The 15,420-nt window shown below is 41.1% G+C and overlaps 1 protein-coding gene and 1 long non-coding RNA gene across 14 annotated transcripts in view; one reads left to right on the top strand and one right to left on the bottom strand.

The window, feature by feature from the left end:
- LOC138739274 (uncharacterized) overlaps positions 1 to 15,420 on the bottom strand; it is a 74,222-nt gene that overhangs the window by 44,501 nt on the left and 14,301 nt on the right. For 3 of the 11 annotated variants that reach the window (XR_011342138.1, XR_011342136.1, XM_069891048.1), the window contains exons 1-3: positions 10,241 to 11,049; positions 7,157 to 7,198; positions 6,027 to 6,097 (exon numbers count right to left, since the gene is read on the bottom strand). Coding sequence is in view for 6 of the 11 variants with exons in the window: in XM_069891048.1 (XP_069747149.1) it covers positions 6,065 to 6,097; positions 7,157 to 7,198; positions 10,241 to 10,795 (630 nt within the window). In the remaining 5 variants the exon portion in view is untranslated. The other 8 variants (XR_011342140.1, XM_069891055.1, XM_069891023.1 and 5 more) reach the window with 8 other exon arrangements.
- Positions 1 to 15,420, top strand: part of LOC138739308 (uncharacterized) — a 149,827-nt gene that overhangs the window by 432 nt on the left and 133,975 nt on the right. The gene's annotated exons all lie outside the window — the stretch shown is intronic.

Here is a 15,420-nt window from a genome sequence, read left to right on the forward strand (position 1 = left end):
GGGGACACTGAATAGATTCACAGAATTGTGGCAGGGACTACCAGCAGTGTGACTGCTGGTACTGCTTTGATAGTTATCCCCATACCCTTTTACTCGTGTAGTGAAGTTTTATTTCCTCTTTTGTGCTTCAATCCATTCAGTAAAATGAATTTTAGCGCACCTTAAGATTTAGTTGATCACATGGGCTGTTGAATCTCTTGATTTGGATCAGACCACCCACAGTTTGGAGCTCATTTCCAAACTAACAAGGTCTTGAGCCAAAGGAGGGAATTTCTTTTAGCAGTGTCGGCATTTCTTATGCAGTCGACAGAGAATGAATTTTTACAAAAACTGTTAAAATTTTAAAAAATTAAATCAGATACAATCTAATGATTTCCTCAGCTTGTCACAGACCAGGAAACAATATTTTTATTTTTATGGATTATGTCAAATTTATGGCCTTCTTTTCTCCTGTTTCTATTTACTTGGTCCCTCTCAGTTCTGTGACTGGGAATATAAGAACCTTCAGTTGTGGATTCTGATTGAGAAGTTGCCTAAGTTGTACAATCCCTTTTTCCTTCAAGTCTGATTCCCCGACGTAATCTAGAAACCAGATGGGTTGGCGTAGTAGTCAGAGCAACGTTGATACAGCTCTAACAATCGGGACTGAGGTTCTGATCTGGAATGTCTGTAAGGAGCATGTAACTTCTCCCTGTGTCTGTGTAGGTTTCCTTTAGGTGCTCTGATTACCTCCCACCTTTCAAAACATAACATGGGTTGTAGATCAATTGGGTGTAATTGAGTGGCATGGGCTCAAGGGCCAAAAGGGTCTGTGCTAATTTTAAATTTAATACATGGCGATAAAGATTTGATACTGCTGCACCTGTTTTCAAGATGCTAAATGGATGTCCAAGTGTTAATGTGGCACGCTAAGGTGCATGCTCATGGCAAACCAATAATATGTCTCCCTTTGTGTTGATGCAGGTATGTGCTCTATATTCCAAGTGTACATGCCTACATATATTTTTAATCTATCTCCATATGATAGCCATGAACATCAACATTTTGTGCTGCACAATCACGGGGGGACAACACAAACAGGGAAGCAAGAGATACCCAACCGTGGTACAGGTGTAATTGAGTGGAGCAGACACTGGTTAAACAGAAAATACCTCATTGATCAAAGGTCACTTCCCCTTGTCAAATTGAATCAGTGCCCATGATTAAGCTACTTTCCAATTGGTCACCCTCCTCTGCAGAAGTCACAAGACTCAATAACTGGGCTGGCCTCCAGCTCCCAAGTATATAAAAAACACCACATATTTGAAATCCTGAGCCTGCGATCTTTGGGCAGCAATGGAGGGCCAGTTAAGAGGTGTGTGCTAATAAGGACGGGCAGGGGCTCAATCTGAATGCACACAGGTGGTTCAATTTGGACTTTAACATCTGTAGCTAGGTAAATACTTTAATCAGTGTGCAGTGCCTGTACATGGGGCAATTTTCTGCTTAGTTCAAACCCTCAGTAGTTCTAAATACATCTGGATATTTGTAGTTCAGTAAACTTTCTAGTGAGATTGGTTTGTCTGTAGATCTACTGTCTCTGGTTTTGTGTTTGCTCTGGAATGTAAATAAAATTTGTTTCAATACTAACATGTGAACAGGGTTATAACACTTTGAACCCTTCAAATGAGTAACCTCAACCCTTGCCCCCCATACAGACTGGGAAGTGAAGTGGGTGACAGAATTTGCATCAGCATCTTCCATTGGGAAACACCAGAAATCCATACATTTTCAAATCAAATGGTCCCAGTATGTTTATTGAAAAGGAAGCCATGACTTAATGGGACAGGCAGAATACCATTTAAGAAACATCAAGCTTCTCACATGATATGTTTTCATGCCATGCCAGGGTAAAGGAGGGTTTAAAATTCAGCATTAATGTTCAGGTGAGACAAATGATATGGGTGTGGGGGTGTGGTGGGGACCTGGGATGTGGCGTTGTCTGGAAAATATCTCAAGCTATATGAAAATTAAAGGAAAGGGACCTTCCAAGTTTTAATCCTTAAATTAATACTTGAATCATGGGCATAATTAACATGCATGATATATGGGGTGGTGGCAGGTACTGCTTGTTCAAACTCTCAGTAGTTCCCAATACATCTGGATATCGAGAGTTTAGTGAACTTGCTTGTGAAATTGGTTTGTTTACTCCTGAATGTAAATAGAATTTGCTTCAATTCTAAAATGTGAACAGGGTTGTAACACTTTGAACCCTTTGAATCTTTTACCTTAACCCTTGTCACAGACTGTGGGGGCACAAAGGAAAGGTTTATGAAGAAAGGATGCTAGTTATGGGTCATTAATGTAGGGGTGAATTATTCTGTTGGCTATTCCAAGCTTGATCTGAACCATTACTGGTTGGAGTCAAAGAGGGAAGGATAAATGTTGTGGTCACAAGGACTTAACTATGGTAAATGTAAACAGGCTCAGGTAGAAAAGATTGTAGTAATCATTTGAAAACAAATGAAAGGAAAGAGAGTAGAAATAGACCTTTAGGTATGCCAGATGGAGATTTGTAAGAAATGTGTGAGAGAAATTTTATGGCAGAAGGGAAGGTTTGAGCTTTTAGCCCTGGTAGACATTCTGCACATGAAAGCATTGAGTTCAATGAGCAACTTGAATGAAATTTAACTCCATTTTCAATGGAGAGGACCTAACTGAGCTGTAAAAGTTACAGGATGGTCAGTTTGCCAGGTCATAAGTTCAGCGGGAAACTTAGGAAAGCTGGCAAAAGAAGAGGATTAAAAAAAATTGAAATCACTTCAGTCATAAGGGAGCATATAATAAAGGCAAAGACAACAGTTGTAAAGTTTGCACACTTATCTAATTATAATCATAATGTCGTCAAATGTAATATAAAGTCTGGTAAGATGCACAAGAGGAATCTTTTGGTTTGAAGTTAAGCAACAAGACAATGAAACAAAGATAATTAAACAACAATGAAGAATGGAAGGAGACAATCAGTGCACTGTTACAAGTAAGTCAAATACCTGTGGCTGAGAAATGGATTGTCTACCAAGAGAATGAATGCCTTGAACATTTCCAGTGAATCAGAAAGACAGTGTGGATATGGAAAAGGCACACCTTCTTTATTGAAGTTATCAAGATTGAAGAGGTTCTGAAATATTTGAGAAGAGAAAACATATACTTGTCATTTGTGAGAAAGTCTTATCAGGATTCAGTAAATTCTCTCATGATACCATTATCTTAGGTTCATTTCATGAGATTGAAGACAAATTACAGGAGATGGAGAATAGGTCTACATGGAAACTCAAGTTAGCAGTGATTGGTTATGTTCCGTGTTCGAGTTTTATCTTTTCAATGTTTATAAATGATGGGGTGGAAATCCCTATAGCCAAGTTCATTAAAGACATAGTCGTAGATGACAAACATTAAATTACAGAAGTTTTAATGCATTAAGCAAATAGGCAAACTTGTAGCACCGGAGGAAACCCATGCAAATACAGAGAGAACATAAACTCTCTACAGACAAACTTGGGTTGTTGGTGCTGTTATAGTATTGTGCAAACCACACTAACCTTACTGCCAAAAAATATAAAGCTCCCAAATGAAACTCTGAAACTTGATTTGGTGCATGACAAGTATGGTGCGATTAGCATAGAATTTTTATATTTGACTGTTACTAAATTTTTTTTACATGCAATTTGGTGAATACTTTGATACATTCAAACCATAGCCAAAGTTATTGGCAGTTAACAGCAATTTTGTATTACCGTGGGATATGATCATATCAAAGATGAGATTGTTTGTGGAATCTGGCAATCCAGGCTGAGTAAATAGTGCCAGAGTTCATCCTAGAAACGCGCAGAGTGACCTTCGTCTTGGCAAGAACAATCAAATGAGCAGTAGAGGAAAACTACTGGCAGAAGAGGAAATGTGGTGCCAAGGTGGCCTTGGTGTTGAAGTTCTTCTGGATAACAACATGAGTGACTGGGAAAAGAAATGCTTCCAATTTCTTATTCAATACTTCAGGAAAAGATACAGACAAAATTCAATGCAAAATTAACCTCTTCTAGTGTTACAGCATAGATATCAGAGAATTAATAGCTTGCTTTTAACTGTGCCAAGTGGCCAAGTACATGAATTTATACTTGGGGAAACATGTATAGATCGTGAAGAGAAGAATGTGTACATGCACAGTTATAAACTTGCATTTTGGATGGTTACACTCGACAACATTTTTTTAAAAAATGATGTGCTTTCTGGAAAAAAAATATGTGGGAATTATGATAGGCAACCTTAAGCTGAACTCAAAGAATTTCAGATTTGCTGTATCATGTAGGAAGTTGAAAAATAAACATTAATTTAATGTTTATTGAATTTAGCAAGCTTAGTCGCATAATAATGCTGACACATTGCATTAGTTCAACTGACCTAAAAAAATTTTGTGGCTGATTTTCATTTGTACTCAGCATCTGTGGCCTGTCATGTCAGTACCCACGATAGTTGGCCAGTTTTGATGGATTCCAGTTGCAATGTCCTGGTGAAACCTTTCACTGTCTTGTTTTACTTCATGGTTTTGTATGCTTGAAGTAAACTTAAAATATGAGAGGAAAGCACAATATTAGGTTGTATCTTAAAAAAAAAGTACGTGATAGGAAAATTTTAAGGTGATTATTGAAGGGTGGGAGGAGAGTTAGTTTGCTTCTGTCCTCATCTGCACCAAGTTCTGATAAAGAGTCTTCGATCTCAAATTTTCATACTTTTTTCCCCACACCTTTTTTTGATTTTTATCTCAAATGGGAATAAATGTTCTCCTCAGAAGATGAAACAGCACTGCTCATTAATTAGTCAATTGGAGTTGAGAGTTTTGAGCTTGTGGTAAATGGGAGCAAGCACAACTACAAGAAAAGTGACACTTTTCATGGTGTCCTAGAGCCATGTTTTAAAAGGTATTTAATGATGTAACATGAGAAATACAGTAATCTGTCTGCACATGTTCCCTCAAAGAGCATATTATTGACTTGAATGACAGTCAAATAATAATTACTGTAGGTAGTTGTTCAAAGATCTTCATTTAATTCCCGGACATAAACCATCCCACTCAATTTTCTCCAAAGCTGTCCCAAAACTATTTTCCTCCCAACAAACCTGAGCCAAACCCATTGGCCATCTCCTCTAATCATCTCAAATCATTCTTATTCAGCGAACCAAAGCACGTCATCAACCATCTGTTTTCATCAATGGCAGGTGGAAATTTGTACTATAATTTAAAAAAAATGCTGTTCTACTCCAGTTGCTTGAATGTGCAAAGCAATTTCCGGTCATGTTGAGTGAGGAATTTGAAAAAAAAAAATGTATTTGTTGATCATAATAAGTCAAACAATAAAAATACAATTAAATACATAATATTTTACCCCATACAACCCCCCCACCCCAACCCTAACCCACCCACCCATCCCAACCCCTCTCTAAACTACCCCAAAAGAAAGAAAGAAGAAAATTGAAGAGGAGATTAAATAACATAACAACCTTCAATTTTTGCCATGGTTTGGGGCAATGCCATCAATTTGTGGGGGAAAAAATCTATTACAAATTCAACCTCATATATTTCCTATACAGGCTCCAGGTTTTAACAAAGAAGGAATAGTTATTATGTAAATTATATCATTTCCAAATGCCACCACTGAATACTCAAATTGGTCTAGTTTTTCGAAGTAATCGCTAAACAATTTCTAGCCATTGCTCAAGCCAATCTCACAAAAGCAGTTTGAAACTTATCTAATTTTAATTCCAAACTCAATTTATTAATATAAGTCAGTAAAAATACCATAGGATCAAGTGAAATTTTAAATTTTAATATAGCTTCTATAAGTCTATTCCAAAAAGGTGCGAGGAATAAACATTGACCAGGTCCCTTTCTCTTCTACAAAATGGAACCAATGGATTGTTTACATTAGGCTATTTCACATCAGGCTTCTGACTGGAGGCAGGCTACAAGAGTGGATCGAAAACTTAAAACTTACCTTTCAGACAGCAGGAGTATGGCGAAGAACCATCGCCTTTACAGATGGGTGTTTTCCCTGCTTAAAAGTGGCTATTGAGAAAGGAAACAGGACTTTGTTTAAACATCTTATCTGAAAGTTGCCACTGTTGCCATGCAGCATTTTCCTTCACCCTTCCCTCCCCACCTTGATTGATATACCCATCAATCCTGGATCCACCCTCTCTTGCATACCAGCTCTGGCTATCTCCCCATTACACTCTAAACCCGATGCAAGATCTCAACTCAAAATGTTGTCCATCGCTTTGCCTGAGCAGATGCTAACCTGACCCATTGAGTTAATTCAGCAACTCCTTTGCTCCAGATTCCAGGATATGCTGTTCATTTTGTCTTTAGCATTATAAGAGTTCTCCATTCAATAATCAAACTGATAATGAGTTTAATTGTTATATACATTGTGCAATGCACGTTTGCATTGAAATTCTTACTTGGGCTCTAAAGAGGCAATTTGTTAAAAACTTTAAAAAACAGCCATAATAGCATACAAATCAATTAAAAAGAGAATAAATACAAAAAAAATAGACAGGTAATAAATATTCACAATTATATAAGAGCAAAAATAGGTGACATCGCAAGTACAGTCAGCCCTTTAGTGTGTTGGAACTGTCCTTGAGTCATGTAACAAGAGGAAGTTCAAGTGCCCGATAGCTGTTGGAAGGAAACTGTTTAGAACCCAGAGATGTGGGTCTTCAGGATTCTGCACCTTCAGCCTGAAGGTAGCAGTGAGAAGAGGATATGACCAGGGTGATGAGGGTCCTTATAATGTTGGCTGCCTTCTAGAAGTTTGAGATTCTAGATGTACTCTCATCAGTGGTTATCTGTAAAATGGCCTTGAGTTACAGGCCACTCCCAAAGTGATTTCACAAGCAAGATCTACCAATGACATTAGTGACAGGAAAGATAAAATGGTCCCTAGAAACAAAAACAGGATTAATTTCCCACCTTACTACATCATTGTGGACTTTAATTATTGACATAAGTTATGGAAATAAAAAAAGCTTGATAAGGAATATCATAACCAGTTACATAGCTAAAATACCATACAAGTCAAAGCTATGATCTGAAATGAAATTGATAAAAAACCTTAATTACCCCTGTTGATTTATTCATGATCAAAAACTTTTGCTTCATTCTCTGAAATAGGAAAAATAAATAAATACATTAAAGCTACAAATAATCAGCTAAAGCCCTCTGAGAAGTTGACATATTGAGAAAAGAAACAATCCAGGAGAATTTATAATATAAGAAATGGCAGAGAAATTAACCAGTATATTTTTTTTCATGGAAGAATGCTCAAAGGGCTGTGGAAACTAGTTCAATAAATATGCTTAAGACAAAAATGGATACATTTTAGAACAGTCAGGAAATCAAGGGATAACCAATTGGTGTAGGAGTGTATGCCATAATTTTATTGGTGAGTTGTCATGTTTGAAAACGTATCAGGTTTGGTGGGTTGACAGAGAAACAAGTCTGGACACAAGTGTTACAGTCACACATAACTTGAATTAACACGCAGGAGATAAACAGGGGAGAATTTCAAACGGTACTCAAATATTATATTGCTAAACAATTATATAGACATTCACATCGGATCCAGGTTGGACTCCGATACCAGTGGCTGCTTATACTCTACACACTCATACACTTGAGTTCACAGTCTACAGACAGGGACTTTCACACACACAAACACCCAGTTCCCTGTACCAATGGGGGTGCAGCTCTCTGAAAATGATGATCTATCGCAGTACTACAGCTCAACTTCAGTGTAGTGCACACCTTAACCCACAACCCTTCCATTCATTTCCACAGTATCAACCTGGCATGGAGTGATGTCCGGGGCTTTGACTGCAATGCAGAGAGAAAGAATGTACTATGCATCGATATTTTATGCAGTTCTGATCTGGGTACCTGGCCAATAATGACCCAAGGTGATTTAAGTTAGCCAATAGCAAGGTCTGTATTGATGGGTAGCCGGAGTCCAACCTTGATGTGACTTCCAAATAAGTTTCAGACAGGGAGGATGTGACCACCCGCAATAAACAATATTCCAGACAGGCAAGAAGGCCACATGTTTCTCCACTATCTAAATAAAACACGAGTTGAACAGGAGCAAGAAGCCTGCTTCAATTTCTTGTTGTTATGGTAGTTAGTTCAAAACCATAGAATCTATGAAAATAATCTGCCATATTTGATGGTGTAAGACCAGGATATATAACACCATCCGTAACAACAGCCCAACATCCATTATAAAACTTATGAGGTGATGAGGAATATTCCAGTGGTATTTTAAAGGTTTCACTTGAAATGAATAAAATCCTAATTAAATATTAAAATGTACATATTAAAGACAAAAGTTCTGCTTGCTTAGAACAGTATTGAACGGTATGAATCATGAATTCGTCCATCTCAGAATCAGACCCATTCTGCTTACCTTGTCCAAGTTATCTGTGGGGCCATAAGTCATATCGAGCCATTTTGAATGGGGGCCTCACACCCCACCCTGCCCCCACCCCTAGGGGCCACAGCACATTGAAGTAAAAGCCTTGTTTCCTTTTCACCTCAGGTAACATGAATATATTTTTAAATTTTGATGTAGTTAGTAGGAGAGAAATCAAAACTTGATTGTTTCACATTGAAGGATGACCATAAACTTTGATGGGAGTCCTAGGGAAGGCCAGACCTGAGAATGGCTGTACTTGTAGAGCTCGTCGAAAGAACCAAAGACTTGTTGATCCAAACCAAGGCTTTTATTAGCAAAAGACCGGAGCTCTTCACAGGTGGCCGACCAGTCCGGAATGATCCGACCTGGCTAGGGACACAACCCTTTAAGGCCCAAACAATAGGTGTGGCTTAGCTCTCAGCCAATCGCTGTAAGCACAGTCTAGATACAGTAACTATATACACTATGTACATTGGTGATAGATCTGTACTATCACATTCACCCCTTCTTGGAGAATTGACCCGGAAAAAAAAAAAAAACAAAAACGAGGGAGAGAATGAAAAGGAAGGGGTAGGTCAAGGACTGTAGCGGTCAGGGGGTCTGACCATCCGGCGTGACCGCCGTGGTGCCGGGATTGGGGTCGCTGGAGTGGTGTCACCAGCGGGCTCATCGGGTGCGACTGCTCCGTCGCTCAATTCCCCAGTCGTTTTGTCGGCAGGGTGGCCCGAGTCATTGGGGTGCTGTTGGTCCTCCTGTTGCGGCACGGGGCCTGGAGCATAAGGAGTTGGGGGGTTTGCTGGGTCTACCGCGTCCTGAGCCAGGTCCCGCACCGAAACAGTGTCCTCCCGCCCGTCTGGGAACTCCACGTATGCGTAATGTGGGTTCGCGTGGAGTAGAGTCACTCGGTCGACCAAGGGGTCATTCTTTGAGTGCCGGACGTGGCGTCGCAAAAGGACGGGGCCAGGGACGGTGAGCCATGCCGGTACAGTGGTTCCCGATTCGGATTTCCTCGGGAAAAGGAACATCCTTTCGTGGGGGGTGGCGTTTGTTGCAGTACATAGGAGGGAGCGGATGGAGTGTAAGGCACTAGTGAGAACCTCCTGCCAGTGAGAGGTGGGGAGACCTTTAGACCGGAGAGCCAGTGTAACCGCTCTCCATATGGTGGCATTCTCCCTCTCGACCTGGCCATTACCGCGTGGGTTATAGCTCGTGGTCCTGCTTGAAGCAATGCCACACTCCAGAAGGTACTGTTGCAGCTCTGCACTCATGAATGAGGACCCCCTATCACTGTGGATGGAATTGGGGTACCCGAAGATGGTGAAAATACTGTGAAGGGCCTGTATCACTGAGGTGGCAGTGGTGTCTGGGCAGGCCACCACCATGGTTGCGACGGTGGGTTGCCCCTTCCGGGTTCGGCGTCTCCGTGACGTCAGGCGTTGCCGTGCAGGGGAGCCCTCGCTCTCATTGGACGAGAGCTCTGGGGAAGAAGAGTTTGAATGGGATAGCGGCGGTTGGGCTTCACACGAGGCACTGTGTTTGCTGGCGGCCATTTTAGACCTACAGACTGCAGCAAAGTGGCCGTTTTTAAGGCACTTCTGGCACCTGGCTTTTCTTGCTGGGCACTGGGATCTGCTGTGCTTGTTCCTCCCGCAGAAATAACATTTCGGGTTCGCACGGGGCAGGGTAGCAGCAGCCGACAGGCCGTCAGGGGTAGGGTAGAAGGGCACTTTACTCACATCAGAACGAGGGGTCCAGTCCCTAGAGAGCTCGGTGGACTTTAAGGCTGCATCCTCCATTGTGATTGCAATCCGGGCCACGTCCTCTAGTTTTTCTACCCCTTGTTCGAGCAAACGCAGCCTCACTTCATTCGATCGGAGCCCGGCCACATAGGCATCCCAGACGAGGTCGCTAGTGATCTCGGCAGCAGTTTTGTCCACACAGTTACAGTCCTTGCCCAATGCCTTTAGTACTTGTAAATATGCCCTGCTGGACTCGCCGGGCTGTTGCTTCCTCGACGCAAGCATGAGCCGGGCATGAACTCTGTTCACCGGTTGATCATACAGTCCTTTCAGTACCTTTATGGCTGCGGTGTAAGTGGTCTCATCCTGGATGTTCTCGTAGACTCTCAAGGACACCATAGACAGCAATGCTGTTAGACGCTGGTTATCCTCCTCTACCTGAATGAATCTCAGGAAGTTTTCAAAGTTCAGCAGCCAGAAGTTAAAGGTTTTGAAGGCTGTAGCTGACTGTGGGTCGATATCAAGTTTTTCTGGCCGAGTTAAACGCTCCATCCCTTTCAAAAAAAAATTCCTTTTGCTAATAAAATTGTAGAGCTCGTCGAAAGAACCAAAGACTTGTTGATCCAAACCAAGGCTTTTATTAGCAAAAGACCGGAGCTCTTCACAGGTGGCCGACCAGTCCGGAATGATCCGACCTGGCTAGGGACACAACCCTTTAAGGCCCAAACAATAGGTGTGGCTTAGCTCTCAGCCAATCGCTGTAAGCACAGTCTAGATACAGTAACTATATACACTATGTACATTGGTGATAGATCTGTACTATCACAGTACTATACCCTTCCAATCTAAGAACCCACCCAAATGCTTTCCAGTGTTATAATTTCATCTCCTTTCACCATCTCCTTGGCAGCACATTCCAGATAACCACCATCTTCTGTGTGAAAAATATCAGATCTCTTTTTAAATTTCTCCCTTCACCTAAAACATATGCCCCCTTGTGTTTTCATAATTAAATTTAAGGCAGATCAGGGGCCAGCCGTGGAAGGATAAACATTTAAGGTTTCTCGTCAGGAAGCAGAGAAGGTGAGGAATGGATGGGTAAAACAAAGGGAGTATCTCTGATAGGATGAGACCAGATGATAATGCAAAAGTTAAAACCAGATCAAGCTTCTTTATCTGCGTAGGTGCTGGAACTGGGAAAGCTTTGGCTCAAGGCTGGCAGATTAGTTCTGTATATCTTTTAAATTGAGCTGAAATTCTTACTTTGGACCTGCAATAGTAAGAAGAAAAGAGGTAAATGGACCAGCTTTTCTCCTCCAGCATTTGAATGGGAAAACCTCACTGGATACATTGGAGCAGAAGAGAAGGCCAGGGAAGGGAGCAATCACTTGAATGCTGAAAGGTATGGTGGTGAGATCTTGTTGGAGTTGGCAAATATATCCATTGAATGTGGAAACTGATGGAGCAGAAAGCAAGAACCAGAAGACCTCTGTACCCTGGAGGAGAAACGATGAGAGCTCGTGCAGAAAATAAGATGAGGTGCAGTCAAGGGCTTTGTGTACTAGGAGGGAGGGGAAGCCATTGTTAAGGAAGAGGAATATGTTTCAGGAGACCACTTATTCCATCAAACATAATGGGCTTGGAGGGACTTGGAGAAGGGAACGGAGACCTTAGAGGAGAGATGGTGGGAAGAAATAAAATCGAGATTATTTTATGAGTTTGGTGGGCTGGTAATGGATGTCTGCATCTTGTCTATTCTTTGACATGGAGATAAAGATTCAGCAAGGAATGGGAAGGGAAGAGAAGAATCTGAGATGGATCATATAATGAAGGCAGCAGAGTGGAAATTGGTGGCAAAAGTAATGACATTTTAGAATTTTACACAAATGCAGGAAGCAGAACAATTTGTCAGCAATGGACTTGTGGTGAATGAGAACAAGTAAGACTGAACCAATGTATCCCTGTATTCCAATAACAGACAGATGTAGCTTAGACCCGTATAAATGGACATTAGCTATGCCTTCTTTCTAAAGAAAGTAAGTGGAGTTGAAAACAATGTGAGGTTAGTTCATCTAGTTGATGAAATGTGGTGATCTAGGAGATGATTCAAGATTCCACATTTCAGATTTATTGTCAGAGTATATCGCATACAACCCTGAGATTCCTTTTACCTGCAGATAAGGCAGAATTATCACTCATTAGCAATGCAAAAAAACCCCAAAAAAACATACACAGCATGTAAACAAATAAAGAACTGTAAATCATGAATGTAAACAAAGTGAGCAATACAGTCAATAAAATGCAGAAGTAAGATTCCTTAAATGAGTCTCTGATTGAGTTTGTTGTTGAGGAGTTTGATGGTGGAGGGGTAGCAGCTGTTCCTGAACCTGGTGGTGTGAGTCTTGTGGCACCTACACCTCTTTCCTGATGGTGGCAGTGAGAAAAGAGCATGATCTGGGTGTTGTGGATCCTTGATGATTTTGCTGATGGCCTCCCTGTAGATATTCTCGGTGGTGGGGAGGGTTTGGCTGTGGTGTCCTGGGCTGTGTCCACTACATTTTGGAGGGCTTTATGTTCAGGGGTATTAGTGTCCCCATACCAGACCATGATGCAACAGGTCAGCACACTTTCCACCACACCTCTGTAGAAATCTTCCACGGTTTCTGGTATCATACCAAACCTCCGATTTGATTGAGTCTCTATTCAAGGAAGAAGCAGATGACCCTCAAACTCTGCTGATCTGAGATGGCAATATAGAGATAATGTACATCCATGATGAAGATGAATCAAGGATTTGGAAACTGTTGAAGTGGCAGAGAACAATGAGACAGTCATGTAAATGAGGAAGGGGTGGATGAGAGAAGAAATGTTTGGTGGAACAAGAGTAAACTGAAGCAATGGGTCTGGACAGTCCTGCTTTGTGGAAACTGGGTGCGGGGTAAAGTAAGCTGTGTGGGATGCGATGCTACATGGTTGGAAGTGAGGGTGGGAAGGTTTTCCAAGGAATTGAAGTCGAGGACTGTGTGGGAGTCAGAAGTCTGATGTTTGATCATGAGATCATAGTCCAGGGAGAAGTATGAGGATGTAGCTGATCGCTGACTGTTGACCTCTGCAAGATAGAGCTCTTTTTGCCAGACTACAAGAGTGCCTTTTTTGTCTGCAGGTTTGATAATGTCAGGAGCGGTTCTTAATTAATGCTTTTTTAAAAATTGGGCTTGAAACATTTCATAAACTAAACAGCCTTAAAGTATCAGCTCTTTGACCACTAACCTTATTTTTTTGTTGTAAACGCAGTTTTTAAAAAATTCATTATTTTGGCCAATCCTAAATGCCCTGGAGGAGACAGTGGTGAGTTATTGTCTTGAACAAAATTAATCCCACAAAGGTACAAGTGAAGAGCTTCGGGATTTCAATGCAATAATGATGAATGAAAGGAGACATTTCCAAGCCATCATCATCATCTGCAATTACAATTATATATTTTTTAATTTGGCATTAACACCAGACAATATTAATGTGGAATATAAAACCAAAGCACAAATATCTGCAGTAAGATAAATGGTAAATACAAGCAGTAAATACAAGGTCAAATATAAAAGAATCTCTCACAATATTAATATTACAAAAATTCTGTTGCTAAAGAGCAACCTGAAAATATTCCAAATAACAGTAAATAAGCTGAATTGAATTTAACGTATGACTTGATTCTGAATCACTCCAAATATGATCTTTTTTCACGAGATGAAAGAAAGTTTTGTAAGTGCCAAAACTTTGAGGCACACCTGCACTTTTGCAACTGATCACATAAGATGGGCCAAGCTAAATCTTTCTGAGACTGATCATGAGAAGTTTTATACAGAGTGGTATCCCCTACTGCTACTAATTTGCTCCACTGGGCCACAACCAACATTATCAATCAGGATCGCTGCTTTCTTCAGACTTCTGCCCTTGTCACATTGTCAGCCAACATGATCTCCACAAAGACATTAAAAAAAGATTCTCTGATGCCACCACAAAATGTTCATTTTCTTCCAGGCAGAACTATGGATATTGGACAGCTATCCATGCCGCTGCATAATTTGGTAGCAGTCTGACGATCAAATGAAAGATTTGTTGTCATCCCTCTTCGGTTAGGACCACTTGCTCCGTTTAATCAGTGTCTGAAGTTCATGGTGCAACCAACTAAACTTCCATCACTACATCCTTCAATTTTATTTTTACAAAGGTCTCCTGTCACTTGCAAACCTTTATTGAGAAAATCAATGATGTGACATTAACTCATCCTGGAACAGTGATTGCCATCGAGATCTGTAATGACAAAAATTAACTTCTTCAAACCGATCACCATGTACAAACCATTAGTGTTGAATGTGTGGTTGTACACCAACTTATTTTTGTGTGTGATTGCCAGTGGGAACTAGATACAAGAATGATTGTATGATCGTGAAGTGACCTTCAATTTGTCCTTCCATGCCTACTGTGGGGAAACATTTAAAGTAACTAGATCACGGCATTTCCTTGCAGTTGAACAAGGCAATCTACAGATGTTGGGGGATGATGCACAGAAATACTTCGGAAACTCAACAGGTCACTCTGCATCCATAGAAAATAAAAATTAACCAGCGTTTTAGGCCTGAGCCCTTCATCAGGAATGTGGAGAAACAGGTAGACACTTGAATAGAAAGGAAGTGGAGAGAAGAGCAAGAAGAGGGAAGGGGCAGGAGCACAGGCTAGCAGGTAAGCTGTGTGAAACCTGAAGGTCTGCAGTCGCTGTGATCGTAGTAAAAACACAGAAATGCTGGAGGAACTCAGCAGGTCTCGCAGTGTCCATAGGTGTTAACCGACATTTTAGGCCTAAGTCCTTCTTCAGTGTATGAGTAAACGCAAGCATGCACATGAATTAAAAGAAAGGGCAGGGGAAGAAATACAGACCAACAAACAAAGGGTGTTAAATGGATATGGAGAGGAGGCCAGGAGAGAGCAAAGGTGAGAATTGATTCAGGGGGAGGGGGTGTTGGCTCTGCCAGAGACAGAGGGAAAAGGGAAGAGAGAGACAGAGCTCCAGGAAGAGAGGCATGGTGTGGACAGTGGGGGCGGGGGGGGGGTGGTTGGGGGTGGGATGTGGTGGGGAAGCTAATAGAACCAGAGAAGTCGATGTTAATGCTATCCAGTTGGAT

This window comes from Narcine bancroftii, chromosome 1 (genome assembly GCF_036971445.1).
Source record: "Narcine bancroftii isolate sNarBan1 chromosome 1, sNarBan1.hap1, whole genome shotgun sequence".
Taxonomy (NCBI): Eukaryota; Metazoa; Chordata; class Chondrichthyes; order Torpediniformes; family Narcinidae; genus Narcine; species Narcine bancroftii.